Genomic DNA, 14,060 nt, shown 5'->3' with positions numbered 1-14,060 from the left:
AAATTTGCATCAAGGTTCAGCTTAGCCTTAATTGCAGGGCTCCCTTTGGCTCTGGATAACTATAATTTTATTGTTATCAAATGGAAGCCTAGTCTCAGTTGTTTGATGACCAAATTGATCTAGAAAAGTAATTCTCAGCCAGGGTATTGCAGGAGCTGTGCAATATTAGCATTGTTAGGTGTGCACATGATTTACGAGTTCAAACTAGGGATTTCCAACAGGGATCCATAGTGCCAGAAACATTCTGACCTGTTGTGGGTTTTCTGGATTCTTTGTAACTAAATAATTGCTCTATTATATTTCCGTAGTCACAAAATAAGTGAAAGCTAAGAGCCAGCATTTATGGAGGGGGGTGCCTTGGATCTCTTGATGGATGCCTTGAGTCTAAAAAAGGTTAAAAGCAATGGCATAGAAGATTATAAGCCGAAATAAATTACAACTAAATCATGTACTAGCTTCACAAAGGTTATTGGTAATGCAAATAACCACCAATTTGTTGACTCTCTGCCTTACAGATCAGGACCTGTGTATTTCTGGAATGGGGAACATAATTGTTTTCTCTTGTTAGGTAGAGTTCTCTGACTATATCTGATCGTAGAGCCATCTGGAAAGCTGGCTTAAGGGAAAATTGAAATATATATATATATAGTGCCAGTTGAAAGATCTTTAAAAGTTTGCACAACGTGGATGCATTTCAAGTTATCTGTATCTTGATTGTTCATTAACATATATTCCAGTAGGTGCCTAGTATTAAAATACTTTAGTCACTAGCTTGCAAATATTTATAACCTAGTGACTGGAAGAACAAAAACAGACCCCCAAACCACCTCCCTATTCACTCCGTTATAGCAGTGTGTTTATGCAAAGATGCATAGGCAAGGTATACACAGATCTTATGTGCTCCTGTTGCAATGAATCTTCCCATTTTCTATTTTATCTGTATTATTTAATTTTAAATGAGTCCAAATTCTCTCTCATCTTTTAGCATATCTCACAATACTGACTTCTTAAGCCTAAACAACCCTGCTAAGAGTAGACGGACCTTGTTCCAGCATGGAGGGAGGGGGGAAATCTGACTTAATATCTACCAGTTGGTCAATGCAAATATGTGTAGGAATGTTAAATGAACTAAAAATATGAAGTTTCTTCCATGTAACTTAAAAGGCATTAAAGTCTCATGTAAATGCTCTCATTCAGAAGTAAAATGGCGTTAGGGTTACATCTACACAGCTTTAAGCTACCTTGCTTGGGTACTGTTAGCAAGCTGGCCAGTGCAGTGTGAAGCTCAGTGTGGGGTAACTACTCCGTTATCTACTAGTTCTAGAGTTTTGCATCTCTTTTTGGCTGGGACCAGCCTGGCTACCAAATACATCCCATTATCTACCCAGTTTTGTGGGCAGATTTGTGTGGAGTTGTGTGCTGACACAGCCAGGACCCCAAGCTCAGGACATGGCTTTGCTGTCACAGAACATATCTTTCATTTGCTACACCTTAATAATATTCCTTTACTTATCTTTTCTTATTAGCTTTACCTATCTACAATATTTAATCTTTAAATGTGGTTTTAATTGGGTTTGGATAGTTTTGAAAGGCTGTCTGTGGACATAAATATGTAATATGGAAGCTCTAACTCCAAGCTAATTTACAAACTTGAGATTTATTAGATAAGGGTATAATGGCCATTTATGGGGATGCCTTCTGATCCAGGTATCTATCACTCAGCACCTGGCAATAAAAGTCAGTAAGCTCCGGTGTGAAAAAGCATCCCAGCTAGAGGCTACATCAGAAGAGCTCAGTCTTAACCTTAGGCAAGCCATTAACACCTTCAATGCTGAGCTCCAGTGTGGGCTGTGTGGTGCTGTGAACCTTGTGATGTTTTTGCTGTGGAGCAACAGTGCTTCTGTTAGGATGGTACTCCAGATAACAGTCCAAGTGATACATTCAGGCTCGCGTACTTGGTACACTGGACAGTACAAAATTAGCTGAAAGATCCCAGCAACGAGGGAACAAAGTCTAAAGGTGCCTACTTGACCAGCAGATCACAAGCCTGTGTGTGCAGGGTGACATAGAAACCTCAGCCAGAGGACCTTAAATGCTAGCAGAGGTAGAGAACATGGGGAAAGGAGCCAATCTGCGAAGAACTTTAAGGGTTTTCAGAATTCAAACTGTTGTCAGGCCTAGAAGCAGCAAGTGGAAGAAACGGAAAAGAGTGTTATGAATGTGCAGTTTAACTTCTGGCATGTCACTAGCTGCAGCATTTTAAGCAGCCTAAAAAAGGATAAATACCATGAAAGCCAGTAGTGATTTCTCTGTCATGTCTTTCATCCAGAAGGACTGCAGAGAGCTTGATATGCTATATTTAATATTTTCAAAGCAGTCTGGGGCGGGGGTGGCAAGCTCACCTCGGGCCCTGAGCCAGATCTGGACCACGGGGCTCCTTGTAGGCCAAATTCAACCCAGGACATGTGGGCTGCTGCAGTGGCCACTGTGGTGGTGGAGCCAGCATGGGGTTCCTTGGTGGCTGTGTGGGGTTTGGCAGGAGCAAGGGTAGCACAGGGTCCAATGACAATGGGGATGGGGGCAATGCATGGTCCAGCAATGCTGGGAGTGCAGGGCCTGGTAGGGACAGGGGTGGCAGGAGTGCAAGGTCCAGCAATAGTCATGCCCAGCGAGGCAAAGGGCTCAACTTCCAGTGCTCTCTGGTAGCGTGGTGGGCTGGATAGAGAGGCTTTTTGACACCTCTCACCTAGGGGATTTAGACATGTTATGTATCTTCTTTGAAAACAAATAGAAGATATGTGTTTAAATCTCCTAACCTTAAGAAATCTTGACTTTAGAGGACAGAAATCACTCTCTCCCACCACTGAAACATAGCCCTCTCCTCTGTCTTAGAATAGAGCAGGTGGTAGGAGAGATTTACATCTTATAGAGTAGCAAAATCAGAGATATATAGCATAAGCCTACATGAGTCCAAGCTTACTTGGTCAGATGCTGTGAAAGGACATGCCCAGAGCAGTATAGCAAAGAGCGAGCGAGCGACTGGGATAGACGGCCATTCTGTACAGCAGCATTAGGCAGCATTTTTAGAAGTGTAAAGACTGATTTCTTCAGTTTGTCAAGAGAAATGTCAGTGTCTGTCCTTTTGCTAAAAATGTTTTGAGGGAGGCTCATTAAGGGAGGAAAGTGATTGAGGACTGAGCTCACTTAATGGAAAGTGATTGCATGATGGATCATATCCTAGGCAACTAACTTAACAGGAGCGTTCTTAATTTCCCGACTGGAAAAAAAAAAAAATCACAGCAGGGTTTTTATGCCAGAGAATATTTTTGTAAGCACAAGCAGCACTAGGAAGCAACAAACCAGCCAGAGGAGAGCAACGATTATTTTGTTTAAAATATTTCATAGGTGCTAAGCAGGTGAAGGTAAAGCAGACAGAATGTTTTAATTTATGGTTAGTCTGTTATAACTTCATATAGCATCTAACTGAATCCTTGTGCCCTCAGGTGTTGATTTAGCTGCCCTCCTCACATCCATCTGTCATTTCATTCACTGGAATGACAGCTTTGTTGCGGTTCTGTAATTCACCTCTGTTACTTGGCTAGTTTGTAAGCGTGTCCATGTACCAACCTGGAGAACAAGTTGACCACTTTTAATCTTGCACAGCCCTACCAGGGCTCTCATAGTCACTGGGACGCTATCCCACAGGGCCAAGGTGCTGTCCCCAGGAAAGACAGTGTCCAGTCTCCGTGGATGATCCACAAATTATTCTATTGATACTGGTTCATACCTGTGATATATACTTACAAGAGCTTTTGATCATGTATTAACTCTTTAGAGATGAACCCTTCTTTAGAAAGTGTGATGGTTGTTTCAGCATTTACTTTCACCCCTTGTGGCTAGAATACCCACCAGAGAACCAGATCAGAAAGGGGGCGAAATCAAATCCCTTGCTGTCAAAAGTTATTGTAAACTCACCCCTGGCAGGGTCTTGTGAAGGGGTCAGCCTCAGCCCCATCTTCCAAACCCTGGACATGCTTTTTGATTTGGTTATGTACAGCAGAAGCATAGTGTTAACCTCTGTCCTCTTTCCCCACCAAAAGTCCACCACAACCTCTCATAACGGATGGAGAATCTTTCTTCCATCATGAGCTATCAATCTCACAGACCTCCTTTTCCTACTGGGCTGCCATCAACCCTTCAGTCCCACGACATTGCTTTCAGCTGGCAGGCAACAAAGAGAGAGAACGTACATCAATGCTAATAAGAGTAATCAAAAACCTTTCTGTTATTGTTGGGACTTGAGCTTCTATAGGCTCCTCAACGGTGAAGATGCAAGGGAGACTGACCCTGAAATTACAGTACCTTTGATGCTGTGTAGCAGGGCAGGGTTTTTTAATGTATTTTTCCCAAAGCCTGATTAGTGGTAAGGGATGGCTGAGAGAGATTATTTGTACCTATTTTTCATTGTATTCAAAGTTTATTCAAGTGTGTGTGTGTACATTCATAATGTGTTGTGCCTTTTTCATATAAATTATATAGGTAGCCTTAGTGGTTAGAGTTGTTTATTGTATATCATCTGATGAGTGCTGGGATGGAGATTAAATGCTCTCACTTGAAATCAACACCCTCCTTAGAGTCTGGATTCAAATAATCAAGGTGTGGTGTTGTAACAGGAGGACCATGACACAATGGAGGCCGACTTGGACAAAAATGAGGTCTTACAACCTCAGCTGGGAGAGCTGTCAGGAGAGAAGCTGCTGACGACTGAATATTTGGGAGTAAGTACCCCTCATGGGGCTTCTAAAATCATCAACTTCATTTGATTATTAAGTATTTAATTTCTACTTTTCCATCTGCTTTGGAAATTCAGAGGCTAAATTAGAATGGATGCCTGCTTCTGTTCTCTACTTAAAATGTTGGCTGAGCCTTAACTCTCTGCCTAGCCAGCCCCAATCCATTGCTATCTACTTAAGAATGTCTAACCTGCAGAAGTAAGATGAGCCTGGGAAAGGTGCGTCTTTGCAGGGCCAGCTGGGAACAGAAAGAGAGCACTATGGTACAACGAAATGAAGATCCATGGTATAGATCTTCTGTGAATCAAGGCATTTCAGTTTAGTGGTATTAGGACAGTATTCATCTATCAGTCCCAATGACCCTAGTTCCCTATTTTCCTTTTTCTCCTCTCTTCCTCTCTCCCTTCTGTGTATTAGATAATGACCTATACACCCAAAGTAAAGAAGAAACTGTTCCCTGGTGTCCATCAGAGTATAGACGAGCCTCTGCAGAGACCAGTCACACCGGGCTGTCACAGGGCTGTGTATCCAACGTAAGTCTGGGGAAATGAGGCATGAAGGTGGATTTGTTTTTTCCCTTAACTTTGAATTTTACACTAAAACACTGTAACTCTAATGCATGAAAAATAAAGCCTACATACTGGAAAGCACATTGCCATTGTCATTCTTTAAAGATCTCTAACCTTAAGTAATGGACGTTTGAAAAAGAAAGGGAAGGAAACAGCAATCAGAAGGATGGTCCTTTGGCCTATGTTGAAATAATGGGGTGAAAGCTTATAGATTGATTTTGTTTCATCTTGCAGTAATGTTGGTGTGTCCATATTGCCCATCTTTTACTGCGTTTTTGTGGGTGAGTTCCCGCATGGGTGAAATGTCAGTGAATCTGCCATGCAGTAAGCCAGAAAATGTGATCTCTAGGGATAGTTGCTGCCCTTGCATGAACTAAATTAGAAGGGAAATGAAGGAAGACAACAGTTACAGACATGAGACCTGCACAACATGTGTAAGATAAGGCGTAAAAGGAGTCTGATCAAAGAGAGCCTGGTCACATAAGCCGGTGTAGCTGAGGTCAGTGGTAAGATATTTGCTTGTAGTTGGATCTAAAAGTTTATCTGGGCCATGAAGTTCATTGCATGTATTATTGAATTGCTTTTAGAGAAAGTAAGCCATACTCAGTTTGCTCAAGATGGGATTTCTTTTTACCCATGATAGCATTCTGGCATTGTCATTTTGCCCAACAAGAAGTCAAAGATTAGCCCTTTTTTTTCTGGGCCATGAAACTATGTTACAGTGTTATGCCCTGTCTCAAAAATGTCATGTTCTGCATGTGCTTTTTAAATGAGGATCTAGCATCTGTTCTTTAAAACAGTGCAGTATGGTGCTTCAAAAGCCACAAGATCATCAAAACTTTTTTAAAAATATTTGAAAAAATAAATCTTTAAATGGAGCCCAGACAAGCTGACATTTCAGCATCCTTTAAAAAACAAGTAAAAAGTAATTCTGAGTTTTTATATTGCTTCTAAGTCACCCCTGCTAGTTTATTGTTTTTATAATCACATTTTTCCATTACGTGAAACACACATTTCTGTGCAATAGTATGAATGCTATAGTGTGGAAGACCAGGCAAACATCAGGGGAAATTAACTTGGAGTGGATAAACACTGAAACTTTCAGCACAAGGTGTTGTGAAATGTACCAAGCAAACCAGCTGATCCAGGCAGAGAACATAACTCATTAACCACGATCATCGGTTTTACTTGTAAAAATAGCTGGAAACATTTGCAGCCAAGTTGTGATCATTTCTTGTAAAGCTGCTATTACAGCTTCTAGGCTCATAGGTTTGCTTAAGGAGCAATATTGGTTGTATAAAATGGTAAGCAAGTTCCCACATTCAGAAAGTGTTTCATTCCATTTTAGCTGCTGTGAAGAATGCCTCTTATTAAGCCACTGGTGTACATGCAGTATCTTTGAGTGCACCAAATACGAGACCTTAAGAGCAAAATTACTTGTTAGAAAAATGGCATTTTTTCCTGTGTAGTTAACCCCATGGTACTTGAGTTTAATGTGACTGTTTTGTATAATAACTTCTATGCAGACTTTCAGAAGAAGACATAAAAGCAAAGGCAGTGTTTATTGTGTATCTACAAGGGCATTAACAATAAGCTCGACTAAGTCTGTTTCTGAGTGAATAACATTTTCACCTTGTCAGGATGTAGGAACTGTGTGATATGTAAATCAGACCCACGTTGTGACCTTAGCAATGTGTGTGGGTAGCTCGGAGCAGAGCTTACCTTGCAAAGTCCTGCTTTCTCCCCCATATACTATTCTTTGTTAACTGATGAAGGAAATGGCTTAGATGTAACTGTAGAATCTCATTCCTCTTCATCACATAATGGGGGTCCAGTATTTAAAGCATATGGTAAAAATGTTTCTTCAAAAGTCAGTTTTTCCATTTCAAAATCCCAAATGTTGGCAAACTATCTTTCTGTATTTGTGAAGAGAGGAGCAGCCCTAGCGATAATGCAGGCTGCTCTCAGTAACATAAGCATCATTTCATTACTAGTTTTCTTTCACTTTCTTTCCCAGAAGAACCACAGACAATGCAGCCTTCCTACTGTGCTGCTGAACCTGAGCTCGAAGCTCCTTTACTTCAGGTCAAGGCTATTATCTGTGTCCAGCAACTCCCTTTCCTCTGCAGTGTCTGCACCTGGCTGCAGGCTAGCAAGCCCGGGTTCATTCTCAAGGGGTCTCTAATCAGAGTAGCATTTTATAGTACATGGTTAGTAGCGTTTACCTTTATATCTCAAATTCTACTGAGGCAACGATGGATTTCCAGCCTGCTGTATAGATAAGGAAGTTGCAGCACATCAAAATGGATTCACTTTTCCAATGTGGCAAAGCTGACAGTAGACCCTGGCTCTCCTGTGCACTTATAGACTGCGTCTTTTTCTGGATGGGATTAGATAACTCATGTATGGTACTGCTGTCCACACTCGTAGCATACTAGAACTGATAAAGCCTTCGTTGGAGCTTCCAAGTTTCTTTGCATGATGTTGACTCCAAACCATGATCCGGCCAAATCACAGTTCAAGCCTCTTGTAACTCAGTCACCATCATCACCAAATGAGACAAGTGTCAGCATCCCACTGGAGACATGTTAAAATGTGCTCCTTGCACCTTTGTAGCAGTCCCAGTAACTTGGTTTGATGGACACGTGTCCTTTGATGATGCAACGCAATCACTACACATTGTTGCGTCCAAACCAGAATTTAACAGTCCGTTAATTTTACTGATTTAAAAAAATGTTGTAACGGCTAATTTGAACTAATTCAGTAAGATGGTACAGTCAGCGTGAAGTGAATGCCCATCATAGTTTCTAGGGTTGGAAGGGACCTGAGCAGATCATCTAGTCCGACCCCCTGCCATGGCAGGAAAGGATGCTGGGGTCAAATGACCCCAGCAAGATGTTCATCTAACCTCCTCTTAAACACCCCCAGGGTAGGAGCCAGCACCACTTCTCTTGGAAGTTGGTTCCAGTTCCTAGCCGCCCTGACCGTGAAGTCATGCCTCCTGATATCTAGCCTAAACCTCCCCATGAGAAGGACCCATCCACTACCACCCTCTGGGTGCGGCCCTCCAGCCAGTTGGGCCACATTTAAGATAGGAAAGTGCAAAGTCACCGCAAAAAATGAGACTTTCATACAGTGAAACCCTCTGTAGGTAGCTTCTATATGCAGGAAAGCTGCTGCAGTACAAAGGCAACAGCTAGATTATCTAGATCAGGAAATTCTTTAACCAGAGAAAAGAACAAGATTTAATAGAGGCTACGTCTTGATAACTGTAGTAAGCAATTTCAAGGCAGTCAAACTGATCTAGTGATCCAGATTTGAAGCGAAGGCTTCAGCTGCATTTGTTAGTCTGTAAGGGGCAGCTTTGCCCTGCCTTTGGCTTGATTTATTTAGGAAAAGTACTGACCGTGTCTCATCACATTGTCTGGCTTGTCTATATGGGGACACTCAGGAAGGTGAATCCAAACACACTAAAGGTAGCAATTTAATGATACCTGTGTGGCACCCTGTGTGGATGCTCCCATTCAGAATTCAAGTAGCCTTAATTTTGTTTTGATTCTTCATGAAGGCGTTTAACGAGGTTTAATGAATCCACTTTCAATCCACACAGCAAGGGCTTTTCTGCACAGAGACAGAAGCCTGCATTGGGGCGGGCAGAAATGCTGTGGCTGAATAGCTGTTCTGCACGAGAAGTGGATTCACTGTACCTGCAAAAGGGTCCTTTAGTGTCCGCAGGGAGATCTACTATGTAATAACTGTTACATGGTAAACGGCATCCAAGCTACTTTCCCGTAACCTCTCTGTGTAGACAAGGTATTCATTAACTCAGAAGAATTTGTGGGGAGAAGGGGCCTCCTTGTATCGACAGGCCTTGGGTGTACTACATAGAGCTATTGTAGCAAGGAAAGCTGGCACAGAGCACCAGAGACCTTCCCATTTGGTGAGATCACTCAGGAGGGATAGGAAGTCCCTCCAGCTCAGTGTTTCTCAACCCATGGGTTAAAACCCAAAAGTGGGTTGCAATAATATATGAAAGGATTGTGAACAAACTTTAAAAATGGATCAACAAACTTTAAAAATAGATTCTTCTTTAAAGGAGAAAAGTGTGGGAAGCCGTGGCTTTTCCCTTGTAGGTTGGCAGAGCTCCAGCCTGCAAGGGGCTGCTTGGGGCACCCTATGCACCACCCTCCCTCCCCCCAAACACCTGCCTTTTGCCCCACACACTGGGGGTAGGGGCCAGTGGGGCGGGAGTGAGAGGCAATGGGTTGGGACTGGTCATCAATGTTTACAAATGGTCCAAAACCGGTTGAGAGCCCCTGGACTAGATATCCCCTTAGAACCTGACTCTTTGGAGAACAGTTTTCTGCCGAGAAGCGTCCGAGTTGCCTTTGCCTGATCTGGGCACGACTGTTAAGCGAAACTCATCTCAAAGCAACTTCTGTCTAACCTCCCCTGACTTCTCATCTGACCCCCACTGGCCTCTGTTACCCCATTTGATTTACTAAGTCATTTGCTCTCTCTTGTCCTTCAGAAACGCTTCACTGCTAACAGACAGCCCCCTGTCCATGAAGCCAGCAGATCCAGTTCTGTAGCAATTGAGTTAAAATACTCTGCTGTGCTTTGAAATCCCTGTTTTGTGGAACCCCAGTAATATTCGTATGCCCCTGAGACCTGGTAGACTCACCAGCATTGTTTCTGGTTTAAGGGTCTGCTGGGATTTCATCTCTCCAAACTGTCAGGCATTACGGTTTCCTTCCCAAGCTATTTATTACACTAGGAAAAAATGTTAATTTCAAATACATCTCACATCAGCTGGGTTGGAGAGCTGCAGTCAAAACTGTTACAGTCATGTAGTTAAATTATGGCTTTAGCACTAGCTCACAGCATAAAATATGCCTTTATATTTCTTCAGGACCGTTACAGGAAATGAGATGGTGATATTCAGGCAGCTCTTTTAGGCTGGAAGTATTCATCACCCTGCGTTCTCATTTCTCCTCCAGGCCAGAAAATGATGCCATTCCTTCCCATGGCAGGGACGGCAAACTCCAGACTCTGCAGAGCTGTCATCCTCCCACCCGTAGTGGGAGCAGGTCCAACACTTCTGACTTCTGTATTTCTTCTTCATGTAAGGATGGGCTGGGAATGCTGCGGTTAATTGTTCCTAACAATCTGGGCGGGTGGAGGATGGGGTGGGCATTTGGAGAAGGGGGCACCCCGGGGGTGAGTTGGAGTTTTACAGTGTGGTCTGCAGCTGACTTGTTTGGTGCAGAGAGAGAGACCACAAGGCCCCAGCAGAATGACACCCTGGACAACTAACAAGCACCTATGGAGCTGAATGACACCATGGTCTGCAAATCCCAGCACGCATACTCTCTCTTGATCTAAGCAGAGGTGCCAAGGTTTGAAACCAGGGCCTCACACATACAAAACTTGCTCTCAACCACTGAGCAACTCCCTCCGTCCCCGCCCAGCAAAAGAACTGCAGCTTGCAGGGCCTTCAGTTTCCAGCACGGCAGTGCTACTTTCTTGACCAAATAGACCCCTGGGCGGATCTAAACAAGGCCTTATCTGTTGGTACCTGTTAGCATCTGTTGTCATCTGTTCAGTGGTTCAGCTACAACAAAAATGAAGGACTGATTTTAATTAATCCTACTGATGCGCTGGGGAAAAGAGGTTACAGACAAGGCAATAATAAAAGTTTGGGGGAGAGGACAGTGTATCCCCTTAAGTGTGGCCCTAGACTTCTAATCCATTGCCCATGCCATCCTTGGTTGGCATCACTTGAGAGACCCTGGGAGATGCTAGAGATCCTTTCTCTGCCCTTTTACTGGAATCAACACAAACCCCTGTATCACTGCAGAAATGTGAAGTAAAATTGAAATGATTCTGAAATACTGTATTTCCAAGCCATTTGCCAAAGGGAGGGACAGGGAGCTCAAGGACCAGGGGAGTAAGGTCCCAGCTTATTTGTGGGGATACAGTCTAGAGGTCAAGGTAGGGCACTCAGTCAAATTTGCTGGAATTTCACTTTAAAGGCTCTTGAAACTTTCCAGTGCAGAATTATTAAAAAGCCCAAATATGCTTTGAATCAGTGAAGACAAGGCATCTTTTTAAATTTCCGAGAGGAAATGAAAGGGATTCTGCAAAAACCAACCAAGGTTTCCCAGACAAGAATCTGCTTGCATAATGCTCTGAGCTGATCTATAATAGCTAAACCAAAGGGGGTACATTTGAAGCATATGAAGCTCCAGTTCGAGAGACCTATTTGAGCTCTCCATATATTCTATCATAATGAGAGCAGTGCCATTTAAGCCTCAGGTTTCACATAGGAATAGGAATATGACTAAAGTATTTGACAGAGACACTAGCTGGCCAGATGCAGCAGCTCTGAACAAAAGATACAAGTCAATAGGAAGCCCACTGAGTTGGCAGGAAAGCCAGGGTTTTAAATTTTCAAACTTCATAAAGGGGATTAAGCAAATCAGACATTGAAACCACTGCTCTTTGCTACTTAAAAATGTGTGGTGTGAAGAAATCCACCATTGGATGCAGAGACTGAAAAATAATTCCTTATATTTTAAAAGCTGAGGGAGCACAGCAATGCCTTGTAAATGTTGTATTTAGCCAGTATCTCGGCATTAAAACATACCCACCAGTGGGGTGGAAAATCAGCAGCCAATCCTGGCTAGTGACACTGTGGAGCAGTTCACGGGGGGGTGGGGAATTTACTCTACAAAACACTTCTTCCTCTCCTGTGACACTTTCCCAAATGCTACAGTGAAGAAAGAACAGCTCAGAGAGCAATGCAGTGATCATTGTATTCCCTCTAGGACCTCTCTTTCTTCCCAGGAAAAGAATCCCATTCTGAAATATGTCGCATAGACTTAGAGGAGTTCAAACCTTGGCCTTGCTGTTCTTGTACCATGATGGAAATGGGGAACCTTTTAGATTAGGCCATTTTCCAGCTCCGTCATGAACAGTCCAGAGTCAGGTTCGACACAGCAGGGTCACAAAGTGGGCAGCGATTGACCAAGAAGGAGGGGGTGGATGAAGCTGGTGAACCATTTAGGTCAGAGTAACTCAGCATCACAAGGAAGCATAGGTCTTTGCCCTCTTTCTTGACCTAGAAGTCCTCAACTTTTCACATGGGGGTCTACCTTCCCTTCCTGCCCCAGAGTTTCCCTGTGCGTGGGCTTCCACCTGAAGAAATACAGCATAGCCATTGTTTGGTGTGCACCCAGTGCTGCTCTAAGGGTCTGTCTTGGGTACCTCATTGGCACCTGCTCAGTGCCATTCTGATAGCAGCTACGATACACTTTTTTCGGTGTTCTTCACAGAGATCCCCCTGCATTGAAACACCCATTCTTTTCCCACAGCAATTGAAATCGAATCATCCAAGATATTCTCATCCAGTCTCAGAATGGAGCCACACGCCTTAAGAGCTACTGAAATCCTGTCTGTCCAATCCACTGATTTCACCCAGGACAAAGTAAACGGGCAGCCACACAGGTACGACTTAGACACGTGGTCATCTGGAACAGGGAAGGAGTTGCGGGGTGGAGAGGGGTGTTTAGCAGCTAATTCCATGCTGCTGTAAAGACAGCCTGTGAAGTCATCTGCTGTATGATGTAGTGTGGTGTGACACCGCTGGGATAACGCTTGCCAAACAAAATAGTCTGAGCATTACAAGTGGCATCTGTTCAATTTTTTAAAAAAATCTGTGCCAGAAGAGAAGAAATCTAAGGCAAGATCTTATTAATGAACATCACATGGAAGCACAGCACTGTCACCTGCGAATAAAATACCCAGGTGGCTTCCTCAGGCGATTTACTGTGCTGAGCCCCGTGAAGACATCTTTCATTGTAGAAAACAAGAGCTTGGGTGAATTGGAAGAAGGTGACAAGGATTAAATTGCAAGAGGTAAAGAATTTAAATACTAAAGTGGATTGAGAGTGTTTAAACCTACTGAGCTGACAGCCCCATTGACCAGAGGCCCTGATTTATCCACTGAGCGCAGGTACCGCATGGGCAGCAGCCAAGCATGTTCTCCCATTATTGTACATCAGCTCCAGGCTGAAAGGATCGCTAGGGAAGAAAGAGTATTTTGGGCTCTCTATCTGGGGTGTGTCCTGTTCTGCCAGTTGTGATGCCGTTTTCTGGGATGTGAAGACTTCTTTGCTAGTAACTGCCAGCCTATTTCTTTTAACGGAGGCCGTTACAGTTTCATCAGATGTATGACTGCCTTGTGCCATTTTTGAAACAAGGGCAGCAGAAACATCTCAGAAGCAGATGAATATATGGGATGGGTGGAGCTAGACACCTGAAGGGACAGGGTGTGAGAGTGCAAGGATGTACCGAGCTGTCACATATGCAGGAGCTCTGAATGCACTTCCCAGTGCCATGCTCAGGCTCTCTGCCTTGGGCCAGACTTGAGGGCAGCTGTGCATGGTTTGGACACCAGTGAGTGAGACTTACTTCTTCACCATGTACTCAGGCTGGCTCAGGAGGCTGTGCAGATCTGTCATGCCTCCTTGTCTCACCAGTACATACCAATGCTTGCAGTATGGGAAATAAACAGGAGGAACTCGCCCTCAGAATAGCTAGTTCAAACCCAGATGTCATAGGGCTAACAGAAACGTGGTAGGAGTCGTCCCATGACTGGGCAGTTAGCATTAGGGGCTATAGGCTTTACAGGCGG

The 14,060-nt window shown here is 43.6% G+C and overlaps 1 protein-coding gene across 3 annotated transcripts in view; it reads left to right on the top strand.

The window, feature by feature from the left end:
• ARMC9 (armadillo repeat containing 9) overlaps positions 1 to 14,060 on the top strand; it is a 97,690-nt gene that overhangs the window by 72,189 nt on the left and 11,441 nt on the right. For 2 of the 3 annotated variants that reach the window (XM_019532869.1, XM_019532867.1), the window contains 4 exons: positions 4,674 to 4,778; positions 5,211 to 5,326; positions 10,363 to 10,487; positions 12,739 to 12,871. In XM_019532869.1, the coding sequence (XP_019388414.1) occupies positions 4,674 to 4,778; positions 5,211 to 5,326; positions 10,363 to 10,487; positions 12,739 to 12,871 (479 nt within the window). The remainder of the gene's footprint in view (positions 1 to 4,673; positions 4,779 to 5,210; positions 5,327 to 10,362; positions 10,488 to 12,738; positions 12,872 to 14,060) is intronic. The other variant, XM_019532868.1, reaches the window with a different exon arrangement.

Source organism: Crocodylus porosus, unplaced genomic scaffold, assembly GCF_001723895.1.
Source record: "Crocodylus porosus isolate Cpor-Errol unplaced genomic scaffold, CroPor_comp1, whole genome shotgun sequence".
NCBI classification, from domain to species: domain Eukaryota; kingdom Metazoa; phylum Chordata; order Crocodylia; family Crocodylidae; genus Crocodylus; species Crocodylus porosus.
This window is presented reverse-complemented; position numbering and strand designations above follow the sequence as displayed.